The 20,121-nt window shown below is 37.5% G+C and overlaps 1 protein-coding gene across 3 annotated transcripts in view; it reads left to right on the top strand.

Annotated features, from left to right (window-relative positions):
• The window catches only part of CSTF3 (cleavage stimulation factor subunit 3), a 73,327-nt gene that overhangs the window by 8,028 nt on the left and 45,178 nt on the right, over window positions 1-20,121 (top strand). For all 3 annotated transcript variants that reach the window (XM_084776516.1, XM_084776517.1, XM_084776515.1), the window contains 2 exons: window positions 6,481-6,582; window positions 6,704-6,799. In XM_084776516.1, coding sequence (XP_084632642.1) covers window positions 6,481-6,582; window positions 6,704-6,799 — 198 coding nt within the window. The remainder of the gene's footprint in view (window positions 1-6,480; window positions 6,583-6,703; window positions 6,800-20,121) is intronic.

The raw sequence follows: 20,121 nt of genomic DNA, 5'->3' as shown, positions 1-20,121 counted from the left end.
TAGTAAAGCTAAAGAGTATATAAGAAGAATATTTTACTGATTTTCCTCCTTAACTCTCTCTAACTATAGTTAGTACATTCAATAATGGAAAATACTTCAAAATGGGAATTGAGGCCCATCTCTGCTTGTTCAAATGGTCACAAAAAAGTTTATTATCTAAGTATAGGTTTAAATCATCTTAACTTCCCATTCCTTTTTTAAATGATATCTTCTCCCCTTTGTGTGTGTGTGTGTGTGTGTGTGTGTGTGTGTGTGTGTGTGTGTATGTATGTATGTGTGTGTGTGTGTGAAATTTGAAACAAAACAGGTCTCTATGTAGCCCTGATTATCCTACACTAGAATTTGGTGTGTACACGAGGCAGGCATGTGCCACTGTGCCCGAATCATTCATATTTTTAATTCTCTGTGTTGTGTTTCTGCATGAGTGCAATGCCCTCAGAGGTTATAAGCATCAGACTCCTCTAGAGCTGGTTATGAGCACGTGACTATGAGGTGCCCAATATGGGTTCTGGGAATTCAACTTGGGACGTAGGGAAGAACAGTAAGTGTTCTTAACCACTGAGCCATCTCTATAGCTCCTCCCTCTCCTCCATATTTTTGATGCATGTCACTTAGGAAAAGACAGTCTTTTTTAAAATTATGTGTATGTATATAGCCCAGGGTGTCCTAGAACTCATTCTGTAACCCAGGCTAGCTTTGGAATTTGCTGCAGTCTTACCTTCATCCTCCCAAGTTTTGGGATACAGGTGTGAGTTGCCACACCTGCTGAAGCTAATTTATTTTTCAATTTCACTTTGACCTCCTATGTAACACCACTCCAGCTTACGCTAGTTACTCTATTCTATTCTCTTACCTCTCTAGAAAGAACAGAAAATTGCATGTTTGCCTTTATTATTGTTGTTGTTATTATTAATTTTTGTTTTTATGATGCTGGGAATTAAGTCCAGAGCCTCATTCATGGCTAGGCAAACACTTTAACACTGAGCTATATACCTTCAGTCTTTTTATTTTTTTATTTTTTTTGTTTTTCTAGACAGGGTTTCTCTGTGTAGCCTTGGCTGTCCTGGACTTGCTTTGTAGATCAAGCTGTCCTTGAACTCATGGTGATCCACCTGACTCCCTTAACCTTTTTTATTCTTTTAAAAAATATTACTTATTGGGGTTGGAGAGATGGCTCAGCATTTAAGAACACTTAGCTAGAAACACTTAGTTGGGTGCAGTGGCACACACCTGTACTTCCAGCGCTTGGAGAGGTAGAGGCAGCAGATCTCTGTGAGTTCGAGTCCAGGACAGCCTACACAGAGAAATACTGTCTTGAAAAACAAAACAAAACAAAACACCTAACCAAACAGTAACACTTGTTGCTTTTGCAGATGGCCTGGGTTCAGTACCCTCAACGTCTACATGGCAATTAACAGCCACCTGTGACTTCAGTTCCAAAGGATCTGATGCCCATCTTGCCTATATGGGCACTGAATGTGTACAGTACACAGACATACAGGGAAAACATCTATACACATAAAACAAAAATAAATAAATGTAAAATGTGTGTTTTTAAAATTACTTTAATTTTACTTGAGAGCTGAGGCTCAAACATGGGGCTTTAAGCTTGCTAAACATATGTTCTATCTACTACTGAGCCACAATACCCATCTTCTTTCAAAACAATTCTTTATTTTGTTTTATGTGTATGAGTGTTTAGTCTGCATGTATATTGGTACCATGTTTGTGCCTGGTGTCCCTGGAGGCCAGAAGATGGCATGGGATACTCTGGAACTAGAGTTAGAGATGGTTGGCAGTTGCCATTTGAGTGCTGAGGAATGAACCCAGGTCTTCTGGAAGAGCAGGCAGGACTCTTAACTGAGCATCTCTCCAGCCTCTCAGCTAGATGCTTAAAAGATCACCCAAGGGTACCACCATTGGTTGGGAATAGCTCAGTAGTAAGTTCTTGCCTAACATGCACAATACCTAAGTTTGATTAGCCTGTGTACAAACAACCACAGCCATCTTTTTATTTGTCTTACAGTGTACATTTTTATAAAATGTATATTGATTTTTTGTGTGTGAGTTTGGGGAGGGTGAGGAGGGGTGGCTTAAGACAGAGTTTCTTCTCTGTGTAGCTCTGGCTATCCTGGAACACATTCTATGGACCAATCTGGCTTTGAACTCCAATTCATCTGTCTCTGCCTCTCCGGTGCTGGGAATAAAGGTGTGTGCCACCACAGCCTTGCTTTTTATTTATTTATTTTATTTTCAGATATTGATGTTTAAGGTTTTTTCTCTTCTGCTGGGGTTGAACATGGAGCCTTACAAATACTATCAAGTGCTCTACCACTTAATATAGTTCCATCTCAAGATATTTATATTTAAGTGAGTTCAGTACTTTTAATATTTTAAATTCATTTTTAATTTCTAATACAAGCATTGATAAAACCTACATCTTTAAGAAATCTCTTTGGGTATCTTGGCCAGGCATAGTGGGTTCTCCTTGAGATGCAGAAGCAGGTGGATCTCTTGAGCTGAAGGCCAGCCTGGGCTACACAGTAAAATCCTGTCTCAAAGAAAGAGAAAAAAAGGCCTTAACCTTAACCTCTGAGCCATCTCTCCAGCCCCTATAACCTCCATTCTTGTAGTCAATTGTGATTAAATTGTTATTCACAGAGAAAATTAAGTGATTGATAACGAGCACTGGGAGTTAGCTTAGCTTTGTTGTATTTATTTAGTTTAATGTTCCTCCTACCCTGCTTGTTTCCCACTAGTGTTGCCTGAAGGCAAAAGCTGGCTTTTGGTACTTTTTTTTTTTTTTTTTTTTTTTTTTTGAGATATGATTGCACTGTGGAGCTCTGGCTATCCTGGAAATCAATTGTGCAAACAGGCTGGCCTCAAACTCAAAAATACACCTGCCTCTGCCTCTGAAGTGCTGGGATTAAAGGCTACCTGTCCTTTTGTTGAGCTGTGTAGTTGCAGCCTTAGTCTCTATTGGAGATGAGCACTAGAAACTTGCCTTGAGTTTTCCTTCTGTGTCCTGTTTCTTTGTTTTAGCAACAGAGCCAGGAAATAAATAACCCAATTCCTTACGGGACTCAGTATATCTTTTAAAGTATTATTATTATTATTATTATTATTATTATTATTATTATTATTATTATTATTATTATATATTATTCACATTGGGTTCAATGTGACATTTTCATACATGTATTTAATATATTTTGATCCTATATCTCTTTATCTTCTGTCTCTTACCTTCTCCCTCTGATTCTCCTCTGGAATATGTAATTTCCCTTCTATATGTTCTGTCTTCTCCTCTTCTCCTTTAAGGAGCCCATTGAGTTTCATTAGGGTTGCTTTCAGGAGCATGGGCATCTAACCAGTGATCATTCCACTAAAGAAAATGTCTCTTTCTGCTCCAGCAACTATTAACTGCCTGTAGATGTCCAGGAGGGGCCGAGAGCCCATCCTCACTTTACAGGTCTAATACAGCTGCTGTGTGTTTTAGGGTGCAGTGACCAAGTGCTGCCAGGATAGCAGCTTTCTGCACCACATCTCCTTCCTCTGGGCTTTTAATCATTTCTGTTCCCTCTTCAAAGTGAGCCTTGGGGGAAGGTAATGTAGATGTACAACTTAAAGCTGAGCATTCAGCAGTCACTTATTCTTGTCACTTTGAGCAGTCGTGAGTCTGTGATAATTACTACAGTTCATTGCAAACAGAAGATTCTCTGACTAAACCTGGTAGCATCACTAATATATGGGCATAAACATGATTATTTAGAAGGCAGTCTGACAGGTACATCATGTCCATGTAGTAAAACATTTGTAGCTTCCTTAGAAAGGCCTGTGGCCCTCACTGTCACAGTCTTTTGACCAGATTTACACTACCATGTCTCCTTTTTTGCATATCCTAGTAAGCATGAGTTTTCCTTGTTCTGTAGTGTGACGTGCAAGTGTGCCTGTGTTGCATGGAGTGAGTAGTGAGTAGCTTCCTCTCATTATCTGCCTAGTCCTTTGAGGCAGGTGCTGGGATCTGAACTCAAGTCCTCATGGATGCAAAGCAGAACTTGACTAACTTTTAACCATATTATTAATCCATCCTCCTTTAATCATCCTTTTAGTGTTTTGTTTTTCAATTGTGCTGCTCAAGCATGATGTGTATATGTGGGTGCTTAGAGATCAGAGGACAGCTTTTCTGGGTTCCAGGTATGGAAGGTTATCAAGTTTTCATGGGAAATGCCTTTACTTGCTGGGCAATCTTGCCAGCCTCCTTAATGCATAGTTATTATTTAATCTTAACTGCTCATGCTCTCTGTCTCTGTCTGTCTGTCTCTCTCGCTCTCTCTGTCGTGCGTGTGTGTGTGTGTGTGTGTGTGTGTGTTTTGCCTGGTTGTAAGTATCTCTGTACACAGTGGGCATGTCTTGTGTCTGAGGAGACCAGAAGAAGGCATTGGATCTCTTGAAACTAGGCTTACAGATGTTGTGAGGTTCAGTATGGGTGCTGGGAACTGAACCAATTCTTAGGCTAATTTTAGCCTGTGATTTGAAGCCCATTTTAGGAACCCTAAGTTTTTTCAGTCTTTGTTTTTGCTTCCCATTCACCCTTATCCCCAGATAGGGTCTGTCTGCTAGATGCCTGGGACTCACAGATCTGCCTCCCAAGTGCTAGACATTAGAGCCCACACCAGCTGTAATTACTGTTTTATAGTTGACTCAAAACAAAATTTCTTGGTTATTTAAATTTTTTATTGTTTCTATGTATATTATTTATGTGTATTTTGGGGGTGGGGTGATCCCAGGGTGGCCAAAAGAGACTCCCAGATTCCCTGGAGCTGAAATTATAGGCATTAGGGAATCATGGATCCTCTGAAAGAGCAGCAGCAGCTTTTACCTGCTGAGCCATCTCTCCAGCTTTCTTGGTTGTCTTTTGAGACAAGTTTTTACTTAGTACTACAGGCTGTCCTTGAACTCATTGTCATTTCTTTTGCAACTTAGGTACTGACATTGCAGGGATGAGCCACCATGCCCCTCTAAAACATTTTTGTTTGGTTTTTCAAGTAGGAAACCTTTTGAAATAATTCTCCACTTTGTCAAGTGCAAGGACTCCTTCAACAACATCTAGAATATAGGCATTGAACAATTGTTTCTCAGTTGAATAGTGAAAATTCAGAGTTCTAAGGGTATGGTGTCCAAATAAGTATCTGTATTATACATATGTGCCCCATGCCCACCTTAAGTCTTAGTCACTATTATAGATATTGAAATATATTGCTACTTATTCTTACTGTTTTTAGTGACTCCAAATTTCATAATAACTGGTTCTTTCAGACATGGCTACTTAAATTATTGGTAGTCTTACACAGCAGGCCAGTAGCTGACCGTTTTCTTTTATGTTGTTATACTACAACGTAAGTTCCTAGAAATCATACTCAGTATCAGATAATCATATTAAATTTTGGTCAGTGTTGCTACCTGCTTCCCCTTACCTCAACAATGAAAATATCTGTTAAATATAGAAAAATTTCTTTTTATTCCATTGGATAAATTTTATTTCTTTTTTGGTATTTAAAAAGTTATTTTCCCTTTTTTCCATCAGGCAAACACAGCTTGGCTCCAGGCAAACAGCTTTCTTTACTCTAGGTTGGCACTCTGCTACTATTTGCCTGCGGTCCCTGTATTCTCACCCTACCCCCACCACCCACCCCGCAGACTGTTACATTATTGACTGGACTTTAAGCTAATAAGCTTAGAGGCTACTGCTGTCCTTTCATGTATGTCTCATCAACCCCACCCCCTCTGGAAAACACCGTTTTGGAGTCAGGGTCTAACTATGTATCCCTGACTGGCTTGGAATTCACTATATAGACCAATCTGGCCTCAAAAACCTACAAAGATCATCTTGCCTCTGCACAATCCAGCAAAGAGCTCACATATAAGTGAGGATAGCTTTCTGTTTCTGATTTTCCTGTCTCAACCTGTTAAGTGCTAGAATTACTCGAGTGAACCACCACACCCAGTGTGTGTGGTGCCTCAGACTTCATGCATACTGGGCAGACACTAACAATAGAGCTACATCTTAATCTTTTCATGTAGTTTTCATTATGCTGTGTTCATAAACTACAGATTATGTTTTTTAAGTATCTTACATGAAAATTAAAGCTCATTTTTATTGAACAAAAATAATCACTTATTCTTTTTATGCAGTCTTGGTTATTCTTGAACTTGCTATGTAGACTAGGCTGGATTCCCTCAGGATCCTGCCTCTCCAGTGCTGGGATTAAAGGCATGCACCACTATGTCCACCTGTAACTGTTGATAAAGTATGCATTTCACATAGTCCAGATAATGTGTTCCTCTTAAAATGCTGTTCTAATACTTTGTACTAACATTGGATCTAGGGATAGATGTGGGTTTTGTTCTTGACTCAATTGGGCATGAGACTTTTAAAACAGTAACTTCAGTTTGTTGTTCTTCTTTTTCCCTCTTCAGGCAGCTGAGTATGTCCCAGAGAAGGTGAAGAAAGCGGAAAAGAAATTAGAAGAGAATCCATATGACCTTGATGCTTGGAGCATTCTCATTCGAGAGGCACAGGTTTAGTGATATAGGATTACATTTCCTTCTCTATGGGTCCAATCACACTACTTGATTCTGCAGTAATAATATTCTCATAGTCCTAACATTGTAAATGCTGTTTATTGGTTTTTAATTTTAGAATCAACCTATAGACAAAGCACGGAAGACTTACGAGCGCCTTGTTGCCCAGTTCCCCAGTTCTGGCAGATTCTGGAAACTGTACATTGAAGCAGAGGTTAATATTTTATTTATTTTTTCTTATAAAGCATCTGATGGGAATTATAGCTTACACTATAGTGATAGAAAAGTTAGGAGTGTAGTATAATCAGGACAAGGAGGATTTAAATGTCTTTGCCTTTATTTTGTAAAATAGGTATGAAGGAGTAATTAAAATGACTTTGAAATTTGGGTCTTTCACAAGCTGATGATTGTTGCATTTTGGATTTGCAACAACATTAAAACAGTTTCAATGGTGTTGGAGTGCTTTAGCCTTTTATTTACTTGTCATGTGTCAATTTATTGCCTCCTGTGTCATTTATTTAGAACTCATTTTTCTTTTATTTCTATAACAAACTAATACGAAAATACAGAAATGTTGGCTTAGTTAATAAGAGTATTTTAAATGTCTGGTGAAATGAAACATTTTGGAGAATAATTATTTCACATTTTAATTGTATGAAAAATGCATGGTTTGTCAGTTTAAGCACCTCAGTAATTTACAGTTATTTTGCCAAATGATAAAGCTTACATTATACAAGAATAAGCTAATATGACTCAAACTTTCTAATCATAATTTACCCCTATGATATTTTGATTTCTCTTTTCCTTTTTGTTTGTCTTAACTTAAGTCAGGCTTGTTTACTTTAATGAATAAGGTCCCATTCTTGACTATGATTTAAAAACAAACAAACAAAACTTATTTTTAAAGACGAGAATATCCACATTAAGCTGAAAATGATAACTGTTTATTTTATTTCTACTATTTATGCAGTACTTTTAATATTTTTTAATATCCATTCTCAAACATAAGTACTCTGCAGCCTCAACTGTAGCTGGGATTTGATGATGTCTGAGTCTTTTTGGGGCCTCTGAAAGGACTTTAACTATCAGTGGTACTGAACAGACTATGTAGTACAGTATCACCTGTGATGCATCTTCAGAATAGTCCCAACCAGCAACATATTTGAACAGAGGCTCCAGTGTACTCAATTGAAGCTGTGCTGTAGTTTAGATTGTGTTATTTTGGGGGAAGGGAAATTACTAGGCAGTAATAGGAACATTGTGTGTGTGTGTGTGTGTGTGTGTGAGAGAGAGAGAGAGAGAGAGAGAGAGAGAGAGAGAGAGAGAGAGAGAGAGAGGAAATTATGTCATGAGTCTGGTACTTTGACCCATAACCATATCTTTACGGTTTCATCATGTGCTCTCTGGAACCATTTTGTTCCTCTCTATATTTAAATCATCAAGGTAGATGGGCTTGAAACTCAGCAGGCCTGTCTTATGTATGCTGAAGACAATACTGTTTCCTATTACTTGATAAAACAACCCAAATCACCTACACTCATTTTACTTTCTAGTCTGACTTTACAAACACATTAGTTTATAATTAAGCTCACAGAAAACAAACATGATTGAAAGATAATTATTTTTGGAAAACAAAGTAGTACCCTCTAAGTTATGAAATTCTTTCTCCAAAATTCAGATTGTAAGTTAAGATGAAATTGGCAGTGAGGTTCTATTTCTGCAATTATAAATGCAAAAAAGTCTTTTTCCTCCCTACATAAAAGATATAAACTATATTGTTTTTTAAAAACTGCAAAAAGAGTAGGTGTTATTCCAAGAGGCTGAAAGATTTTTTTAAGTAACATTTTATTCATATAACAGTTCAGAGCTGCTAGGAGTTGCCTGGTTTGTCTAGTGGTAATGTTTGCAGCTGTTTTACACTCAGGCACACACACATGTGCACACACAAATATATATGTATGTATGTATAAGATACATAGAAATATGTATATGTATAAAAATTATTACTGAGAAAAATGATACCAAATATATTTGTGTTTAACTTATTATATTTCTGGTTTAGGAATTACAATGTTAAATGTTGGTTTCAGAAATACACACCTAAGCTGTCTTTCTCTTTCCTGGTTTACTCTTAATATTTATTTTCACATTTATATTTTGACCCACAAGAAGCTAAAATTTTCTTTGATTGTGTCACTCAGTGTGACCTTTATTTTTTGTTGAAAACATAACCTATTTAGAGTACTTACTGTTTCATAACATCCTGTATGCACACTCAAGAAAATAAAGCTTTGTTAACACATTGTTGTAACTCAGTATTTTATGGTGGGGCAATTATGATGTCACATTCAGCTAAACACATTAGATCTCTTTTCTATTAAAACAAACATCTTTAGTAAATATGTTTTCTTTAGTAAAAATGCTTCCTCTGGGACATTTCTTATAAATTCTGCTTCAATACAGAAAGAGCAAAAGAAAATAGTTTTTAAAATTATTTTTAAGTGTGAAATATGAATTTAAAAATAAAGAGTATATCAAAAACAGTTATTAGGCCAGGTGGTGGTGGTACACGCTTTTAATCCCAGCACTTGGGAGGCAGAAGCAGGCAGATCGTTGTGAGTTCGAGGCCAGCCTGGTCTATAAAGCAAGTCCAGGATAGTCAAGGCTACACAGAGAAACCCTGTCTCAAAAAAACAAACAAAACAAAAAACCAAAGCAGTTATTTAGGAAAAAAGTTTACACACAGGATTGTGTAAATTTATCTATGTAAAATACACATTTTAAAATGGGACCCTTGATTTGTTACTTGGGTGTTTGCTTTCCTGGTGGTGGTGGTGGTGGTGGTGGTGGTGGTTGTTGTTGTTGTTATTATTATTATTATTACTACTACTACTACTATTATTATTATTATTATTACTATTATTCTATAGTTTAAAAGTATTGGAGATGAAATTCTCCTAGTGGGTGCACATTTGAATCAAATCATATTTTTAGTAAATTAGGCCAACATACTTACTGTTAGAATATTTAGAATCATTTTTGTCTCACGTCTTCAAAATGCATTGCTTTTCTTTGGTGTTCCATAACTTCTGGCCCAAAAGATTTAATACAAAAAACAAGAAGTAACACAATAGTGTTATCAGAGACAGTATCTAAATATGACTGCCTAGTTTTTATGTAAAAGAAATATTTTAGTGGGGGCTGGAGAGATGGCTCAGTGGTTAAGAGCGCCGCCTGCTCTTCCAGAGGTCCTGAGTTCAATTCCCAGCAACCACATGGTGGTTCACAACCATCTATAATGTGATCTAATACCCTCTTTTGCAGATAAATCACTCATATGCAATAAATAAAATAAATAAATCTTTAAAAAAAAGAAATATTTTAGTGTATCTGCAGCTTTATTGAATTGCATTTGATATCTTAAGTGAACTCAAGTCTTTTTAGCTTTTCTTCAGTTTTTTAGGGTCTTCTAGCCTAATGAACCTCAGCGCTCTTTCAGAGCTACTTTCCTCAGGGATTTAATAGGTCTCTAGGTTACCACGGAATTGAAGAACATTACATAATTTTTCTATAGTCCTCTAAATATCTCTCCCTCTTTGTGGTTTCTGTAGCTTTTCACATAGGTAATAACTGTGATAACATGTAAGGTACAATATTTTATTGTTCCAAGTAATTTTTCTTGAATTGAACCATATTCATAAGAGTTTGCAAACAGGAAGATAGGTGAAGGAGGAAGAAGTTATGCTGCTGGTAATAGCAATGATGCACCTTACTGTCTGTGGAAGCTATGATTTAATAAAGCATGTAGAGAGTTGATGGCTTTTCATTTAAAAATTTAAATGTGAATTCTTTGCTCTATACTTGTTTTTTCTTTCCTTATAAATAGTAGGTTGTAAAGTATAATTTTTGTTTTTCTCAAAATAACCTTACTTGGAAAATGGAAGTGAACTAACTCTAAGATGGAACATGAGTGACTTAAATTGAAATAAATTTCTCCATTCTTGATTCTGTTTTAATGCCTTTACGTAGTAGTTTAAATTACTGTATTACAATGTTTTGTGTATACTAAGCAATGTGATTTTTAAATGCAGATAAAATTATGTAGACTATGGAAATTTCTTTACTTCAGCTTTATGGCCCTTTATTGAAAAAAAAATCTGTACTCTTACTAGATCTACTTTTCCTGTTTGTAATAAATGTTGGTCCATGTCTGTGTGATTATTCAGATTTTACTCTAAACTCTCCTTAATCTACTGTTTCTTAAATGTATAAATATAGAGAAAATAATAGGAATCACCATAACTGAGTGATCAGGTATCTGAAAATACTTTGGATAATTATAGTACTTTTTTATGAATGACTAAAGTATTTCCATATTTACTGTTACAAATAGTAAAATATTTTTGTTTCATTGTATCTTTCTCCTTTTCCCCACCCATTTGTTTAGCATCGATATTTAAGTATTGTCACTATTGTTAGCAGTCTATAGTCCTAATAGTTTCTTTAAAACTTGAAGTTAAGATGGGTGTGGTGGCGCACACCTTTAATCCCAGCCCTCAGGAGGCAGAGGCAGGCGGATCACTGAGTTCGAAGCCAGCCTGGTCTACAAAGTGAGTCTAGGACAGCCAGGACTACACAGAGAAATCCTGACTTGAAAAAACAAACAAACAAACAAACAAACAAAGCTCCTTACAGTTTATATCTTCTAGGAAGGATTCTTTTTCTGACATTTAGCCATTTTTTAGGCAAATTATTCTGCTAATTGAAGTTCTTTAAATTTCTCAACTTTAATTTCATATTCATTTAAATTTGTGTGTATTCATGCTTGCCCTTGTGCCATAATTTGCCTGTGGAGGTCATTAGACAGCTCCTCTTTATCTACCAAGCAGACTAGGAGTCAGGTTCAGATTGTCAGACTTGGTGGTGAGGCAAGCCAGTTTACCCTCTGAGCCATCTCATCAGGCGTGGACTTGTCAATTGGTAAATCAATTCTAGTGTTGGGTAGGTGGTGACTCATACCTCACTTGAAAGGTATGTGGCTTCACAAGTTCTAGACCAGCCTGTGCTACTAGTGATTTCCATCCTAGCCTGAGCTACAGTGAGAGAGAGCTGTGTCAAAACTCAAAAAGAATCTGAAAATAGAGGAAAAGACTAAGTAGATTTGTGATAGATGTACAATCTCAAGTTAATTGTGAAACAACTCCTAGATCATGTAGTTTGAGGTTTTCTTGATGATATTAGTGTTTCAGCCTGAATTTATGCTTTCCTGGGATAACAGTACTTTTTTAAATTTTGTGAGAATGTAGACTTGAAGATCCTAAGTTAGGGCTTTTGAGATGACTCAGTAGTTAATATCAAATATTGCTCTGAGTTTCCAGCACTAACATAAGGAGGCTCACAACAGCCTGTAACTCCACCCCAGGTAACCTAGTGATCTCTGGGATTCCAGAGGCAACTGCACTCATGTGTACTTATCCCCAAACATACATACATATAGTAAAAATAAAATTAATCCTAAAATTATTTAGGTTTATGTTTTATGAATGTTTTCCCTGTGTGAATGTACATCACATGCATGCCTAAAGTCCACAGAGGTCAGAACAAGGCATCATATTCTCTGGAAATGGAGTTACAAATGTTTGTGAGCCACCCTGTGAATCCTGCTAACCAAACTCGTGTCTTGTTGCTCGTAACTGCTGAGCCTTCTCTACAGACAGCCCAGAGAGAGAGAGAGAGAGAGAGAGAGAGAGAGAGAGAGAGAGAGAGAGAGATCATAGAGGATCATCTTGGTGTTATCCTCTATGATTCTCTCCCATCTCAAGAGGTGAAGATATACCCCAATATGGTATCCATGAGTAAAAACTGCTTAAATGCTTTACAGTATTGTATGTTCAACTTCCATATTTGAAAATACAAATAATTCCAGCACACATAAGACTTTTCAGGGTCTCTAACTTTGAACATGTAGCAATTGACTTTATTAAAAAACAAAAGGTTCTTGGAACCCCCCCCCCCACCTCCCTTCTTAAAGACGTACCTCAAGTCAAGACTCTTGCATGCTGGGATTACAGGCATGTGCCACGTTTTGAATGACCTTGGAGCTGGCAGGATGTAAGCACTCAGCCACAGCCTGGCAGCTTGAGTTCAATCTTAGGTTCTCATATGGTGAAAGGAGAAAAACAACCTCAAGTTATCCAATGATCTCCATACCCACAAACAAAAGTAAATATTAATTTTTATAAATCATACTTCACATTTTTTGGTAGGTAGGTTGTGTGTGTGTGTGTATGTGTGTGTGTGTGTGTGTGTGATCTTTTGAGAGGATGATTTAATTTAGGCTAGGTTCATGCTTGTAGCCAAGGATGTCCTTAAATTCCCCCTCATCCTCCCAGCTCTGCTTCCCAGCAGCTGGGAGTACAGGCATACTGTATAACACTTAGGTGAATTAGTTTGTTTTTTAATTATTTTATTGTGTGTAAGGGTACCATAGCATAGCAGAAGTCAGAAATTTGGGGGTTGGTTCTCTCCTTCTTCCACTGACTGTTTGAGGGATTGAACTCAAGTTTCCATACTTGATGACAAGCAATTTTAGAGTCTTAGTGTCTCATTAGCCCTGTTCTATTTTGAGACAGTGTTACTCTGTAACTTGGACTGGTCTCCAACTCAGGATAATCCTCCCTCAGCCTCCTCAGTGCTGACATTGATGCCCAGATACTACTGAACTGTTTTTCTCTTAGAAAATTCCTAGCAAGAAACAAATAGTTGGTTAGTATTTGTAATAACTTGAACTCTATGGATGTTCCCCCATCTTTTGGAATGCACAGCCATTTGACAAAGATAGTCAATAATAGTGAATATTTGCCTTGACAACTTGTTGAAAAACCTGCTTTTCTTAGGCCCAGGGAAGCTTAATGTGGGTAAGTAGCCATTTTGTATGCCTTTGACTTCCAAAGAAAATTTCCTGTTTGGAGGTGTTAATCAATAGTTCTTAAGACATTTGTGTCAAATGCAAAGGTAGAAATACAGTTTTGAAATAATGTGTTGTGATACTAAAAGTTAAAGTCCAGGACGTGTTGGGTTTGTCTTTTTCAATCTTAAATCTAAATATTACTTTCTAAATATGCTCAGTTGTAGATTGAAAAATCTTACCTTTTGCATAAAACATATATAATTTTTCTTTACCTTAAATTTCACACATGGAGCTGGGTGTGATGGCACGCACCTTTAATCCCAGCACTCAGGAGGCAAAGGCAGGTGGATTGCTGTGAGTTCCAGGCCAGCCTGGTCTACAAAGTTCCAGGCCAGCCAGGGCTGTTATACAAAGAAACTTTGTCTTGAAAAAAACAAAAACAAAAACAAAATTCACAATAGGAGATGACTCTCTCTCTCTCTCTCTTTCTCTCTCTCTCTCTCTCTCTCTCTCTCTCTCTCTCTCTCTCTCTTTCTTTTTTTTTGGTTGTGAGCCTAGCCTTTGGTTGTGAGCTGGGCCATCCCTCCAAACAGAAGGGTGTGTGTGCTTTTTTATGGTAATTTATGCAGTGTTTTATAGTACATTTAAAGAAATAGTGTTGACCACTCAGTGATGATGGTCTTCAATTGTTTTCACTCAGTACCTTAAATGCTCAACCATTGGCGCATTTAAAGCAAAGGAGGATATTGTTTCAACTGTGAACTGTATGTGAGAAGATAATTTAGGTTCCTTACATATGAGTGCATCAAGTCATTACACTTTGGAACCAAAGCTTGCACACAAGCCTGAGTTTTTACTCCAGTATTATAATATGATATTCTAACAAGAACACATGGTAGGTAAATAAGTGTATCTCGCTGCCATTTAAGTGAGTTGAGACCTTAGAAGACAACAGTCAAATTTTATTGTCTGCTGACCATTTCCTGGCCTTGTTGGAATGGTGATTTTGCTCTTTGCTTACGGAGTCAAGTGTTCTGAGGTATCTATCAGGTGTTTGGGAATGTTGTAGCCATTTATTAGACCTACAGTCAGGGATAGGAATATGCTGAATTATTTTCCACCATCACCACCCTCCTTTTTGGACAGGGCCTTGCTATAGATATAGGCGAGCCTTAAACTCTTAACTGCCTGCCTCAGTAAGTGTGTGAGCTTTTGTACTGGGGAAGTTTTTTTTATTTAGCAAATTGATTGTTGGTTTTGTTTTTTGTTTTTTGTTTTTATTATGTCTGTATGTTTGTATGTGGTTTTGCATGCATGAGTGTACTGTCTTTGTAGAAGCCAGACAAGGCTGTTGGATCACCTAGAACTGGAGTTACAGGCAGTTGTGGGCCACCGTATGGGGCAGAGAACGGAACTCTACAAGAGCAGAGAGTGTTCTTAACCTCTGAGCCCTTTTTCCATAACCTTTTTATAAAACTTGCCAGGAATGCTGTTGTCCTCTAGAATCCCAGCACTTAGGGTACAGAGACAAGAAAATGAGTTGAAGGCCAACACTGCCTGCCATGTGTTCTATAGGACCCATCTACCCAAGGAGATGGCTCAGCTAGGCTAAGGCACTTGGCTACCTAAAGATCTGAGTTTAGTATCCAGGGACCACATGGTAGAATAAGAAAACTAATGCCCCAAAGTTGTCCTCTGACCTTCACGCCTTCATGTGTGCCATGGTACATGCTTCCCCTCCCCAGTAAATTAGAACTCAACATTTAAAAAGCCAAACTGTTAAGAATCTCAAACAGGCTTCAAGGAAGTGTCATATTTTATTAGAGAATCACTTAGAAACTGGAGAAAATTAGTGATAACATTTTCCAGTAACTAACTTATACATTTTAATAGTTTAAATGAGTGCTAAATTATAATGTTTTAAGTTTCTTATATAACATTCCTTTAACTCCTTTATTGATAATCAGTTTTGGTTTTGTATTGCAATTAAAATTGGAAGGACTGTAGATGGCTCAGCAGTTAAAAACACTGGTTGCTCTTCTGGGAGAGGAGTTCAATTCCCAGCACCCACATGACTTCACAGCTGTAAATGCAGTTCCAGGGGATCTTCTGGCCTCTGAAGGATCCAGGCATACAGGTGGTACACAGACACCCAGCAATGCTCCCATATATATGAAATTAAAATATTTGGATTTTGTGGTTCTTATTGTTGGAACCTGGTAGGTACCAAAATGCTTAAAGCATTAGATTATAAGTACTTAGAGTTGAGAGTCCAGATTATATAATGATCATAAAGTTTAATCTGCTTTTGTGGCAGAAAATGATTATTAAGTGTTTGTATTTTTTTTTTTAATGGGCATTTTATATTTTTTCCAGATTGCCTTTAAAGTTGTGAGCTTCCTGCTTTATTTAGCTTTCTAAGTTCTATGATTATAGGTATAGATTAGCATGCCTCGAAAATAGAAGCTATTTTTATAGTGTATTTTATGTTTATTTCAAAATTATTTCATCTTGAATTGGATGAACATGCCAAACATTCCCAACATGTTCTTTGCATTGATTGGCCAGTTTTAAACATTTCCCCTGTGGTCAATCATCCCTTGATACCCATGGAAGTCCTAGATCTCAAATCCACAATGCTCAAGTCTATTTAACTTAAATATACTTTAATTCCTCTCTATATGCTCTAATTCATCTCTGAATTGCTTAAAATACCTACTACAATGCAGTCACTGTGGACATACTTGTACTCTATTGTTAAGGGGTGATAAGGGAAAATAATCTTTTCAATACCAATGCAGTTTCTCTTTTGAATATTTTACTCTGTGAATACAGGCTTAGAATTCACACATTTAGAGGATCCTGTAATCTCAGATACTTGGGGAAGCTGAGGCAGGAGGCTAAGGCCTGCCTGGGCAATTAGTGAGACTTTGAAAAAAGCTGGTACGTAGTTCAGTGGCCCTTCTGTAGCCTTGGGTTCAACTCCAAGTACTCAAAATATGTAAGCCCGCATAGTGGCCAGTACCCTATTCTTGCTCTCAGTAGGCAGAGGCAGGTAGATCTCTGATTTTTCAGGCCAGTCAGGGCCAGGTAGTGAGAGCCTGTCTCAAAAATAAAAATTTTGTGTAACACCTTGTCTTCCTGTGTATTATGATTAGTCATAATTTACCTTTTTGATATATGGATTATGCATTTTTTTCAGATACTTAGTTTAAGCTAAACTGAGGACTTAATAATTCTAATTCCTTAATCTGGGCTCTCAATCATTATCTACCAAGAAACTGAGAGTATGAAAGCAGATATATTTCAGGTTAAATGTAATTCATTTTTCTTGCTAGTCCCCTCCCACACACACACATACACAGTTTCTCTGTGTAGCCTTGGCTGTCCTGTTTTATAGACCAAGCTGGCCTCGAACTCATAGAGATCTGCCTGCCTTTGCCTCCCTGAGTGCTGAGATTAAAGGTATGCACTACCAGACATGGCTGCTAGTTTCTTTTATTAGCTGTGTTCATGTAAGACTTTCAGAATTCCAGGTTCATTTTAAAAATAGATTACTCAACCACATAAAATTACTTTAAAAGAATTTCTGGTGAATCTTTTAGAAGCTGTTGGAGTACAGTAATTTATATGCAGCCTCAAATTATGCTTTGTTTTAAAACATTTTGTTACATAGCCTCAGCCTCCCAAATGCTAGGATTATACATGTGAGTCACTATATCTGACTTGTTTTATGTAATGTGTTATCTCAAAAATTCTTTGTACTAGCCTGTATACTATTTTCAGCATCTTTATTGTAAGTATTTGCTTTGGGGGAAGGGTGGTTTGGTTACTGGTAGGAGCCACCATGCCCCCTTTATATAGTGCTAGGCAATCGAACCGAGGGCCTCATTCATACTAGGTGGATATTCCCTGCTCCCTATGTACTTTTTTTTCAAATGAAGATTGTGATTGTTTTTCACAAAGTAAGCGTGCATCTCATACTTCCTTTTGAAAGAGGCTTTCTCTGTGTTAGCCCTGGCCATCCTGGAACTTGCTCTGTGGACCAAGCTGGACTTGAATTGAGAGATTCTCTTGCCTCTTGTCTCCCAGATGGTGGGATTAAATGCTTGAGCACTACCACTGCCTGGTCTCTCACACTTACTTCTAACATAAAATGTTATATACCCCCCCAAGTAATAATAATAGCTACTTCTGAGATTATATTGTTTCCAATTTGTCTTTAGACATTTACCTCCTCAGAATTTACGTGTTACTAGGTTTTTACCTGTACCCGCATGGGTCTGATTTGAAATAACTGAGGGGACAGGTCATTTGCATTTTTTGAAGTCTTTCAAATAATTGGAAAGAACACATTTGTTAGTTATTTTAATTTCAGTACTGGGGTTATTAAACCCAGGGCTTTGTACATGCTAGATAAGTGCCCTATACAAGCTGCCCCTAGCTCTTGAAATTCTTCACATTCCCAGTATTATAAGACAGATCCTCCGAGTCTGTTTTAGTAACGGGTCATAATTAAGTGTAGAGAATGTAAAGTGTGTGAGGCCAGGCGTGGTGTCGCACATCTTTAATCCCAGCACTTGGGAGGCAGAGGTAGGTAGATTGCTGTGAGTTCAAGGCCAGCCTGGTCTACAAAGTGAGTCCAGGACAGCCAAGGCTACACAGAGAAACCCTGTCTCGAAAAACAAAAACAAACAAAAAAAGGAAAGTGTGTTAGTTTACTAGTATGTCTTTAGAAAGTTTTATAAATGAGTCTTAGAGGGAATGAATACCCCACATTTATTGGAACTATATCAACATTTCTAGTTACTTGGTTTTGTTTGTATTCAATACGTAATGCAGACTGGTCTTAAACATGTGAGAGTCTTGCTTAAGACTCCAAAGTGCAGGGATTACAGCTGTATACTGCCAGACCTGGGTTCCTGTTACTTGTGATTTATGGTTTACTAAGCCTCTAATAAATGTTCCATTTTACATTAAAGTCCATTATATTTTACAATCTAAGTCATTTACCTGTGCTAACAGCTTTCAATTTCGCTTTCCAATTTTGAAGAGCTGTATAATTTTACTTTTAATATTCCAAAGAATTTAATGGGTAGAAAATTATGTAGTAGTTACAACTTTAAGAAGGTTATATAGTCAGGCAGGGCCAGATGTGGTAGTATGCACCTTTAATTCTAGCACTGGGAGGCAGAGGATCCCTGAGTCTAGGCCAGCCTGAACTACATAATGAGTTCTAGGACATCTAGCGCTACATAGTGAGACCCTGTCTCCAAATTCAAAAAATAAAACAACAACAAAAAGATTATATAGACAACTCAGAATTGTGTTTACAAATAGTCAAGTCTGTGGGGTTGTTTGTTTTGTTTATGTGAAAGTCTCATCCTTTAAAGAACCCTAATACGGTAAGGGTTTTAGTAGAATGAAACAGGTGCTTTGTTATATGCTTGCATTAGTGGTAATCAGATAAATTTTTCTGTAGTTCTAAAAATACTTTGCAATAGTACAGTTTACTGTTAGACCTGTAGATTGTTAGAAAGGATATCTGGGGCCAGGCATGGTGGTGCATGCCTTTAATCCCAGCACTTAGAAGGCAGAGGCAGGTGGATCTCTTGAGTTCAGGCTAGCCTGGCCTACAAAGTGAATCCAGGGCAGCCAGGGCTCTGTTACACAGAGAAACCTTATCTTAAGAAAGAAAGAAAAGAAGAAAAAGATTTGTAAATTATAAAGTTTATTAACTTTGCACTATCTACTGAGTAAAAACATGCTAGATGTTGTTAATTGCTATGTACATCTTTGGTGTAGAAGACAGAAAATATAGAGAGGGCAGGGCAAGGAAATCCTCTTAAAGATTTATCCCCTGAACCCTGAAGTGTAGGGAGGAAGTTAGCTAGGGATCCTTGGTGAAGAGAGACTTTACTGAGGGAGAGAGAAGAGCATGCTTTGAGTATTAGAAATCCTAGATTGGCTTTGACTCCTGCTCTTGCTGTTTCTACCTCTGTAGGACTGCATTATAGGGCACATTATCCCTAGTTTAGCTTGATGGGTTTTAAGCTTGGGTCTTGCTTCTAGGCATTCCAGCATTCTGAATAAACTATTACATGAAGACTTGGGTTTGTTTAAGACAGGATCTCACTATGTATGTAGCCCTGCCTTCAAGTGCTGAGATTAAAAGCCGATGCCACCATGAAAGTTTTCTGAAGTACAAGAACATGAACTAGATTGTTGACATTGAAGAAAAAATATGAATAATTTTGTTACAGAAAAGTGCAAGTTTAGAAGCTAAATAATGGAAAATTGTTGTGTGTGTGTTTGCTTGTATGTGGCTTTACACTACTTACGTGCAGTGCTCACAAGGGCCAGAAGAGGGAATGGGATCCCCTGGAACTGGGATTATAGAAAGTTAAGAGCCACCAGTGGGTACTGGACATTAAACTTGGGTCTTCTGGGAGAACAGCCTGTACTCTTAACCTCTGAGCCATCTTCCTAGTGCCTGCTTACTATTCAGTCCATCCATCCATCCATCTGCCTATCAGTCTACTTACCTACCTACCCAGCTATCTGTATTATCTAGTTTTTGTTTACTTGTTTTGAGACAGGATCTTACTATATAGCCCTGGCTGTCC

The sequence above is a fragment of the Acomys minous genome, assembly GCF_964271855.1.
Source record: "Acomys minous genome assembly, chromosome: 3".
In the NCBI taxonomy this organism is placed as follows: Eukaryota; Metazoa; Chordata; class Mammalia; order Rodentia; family Muridae; genus Acomys; species Acomys minous.
Note: the sequence above shows the minus strand (reverse complement) of the source record. Positions and strands in the feature narration are given on the sequence as shown.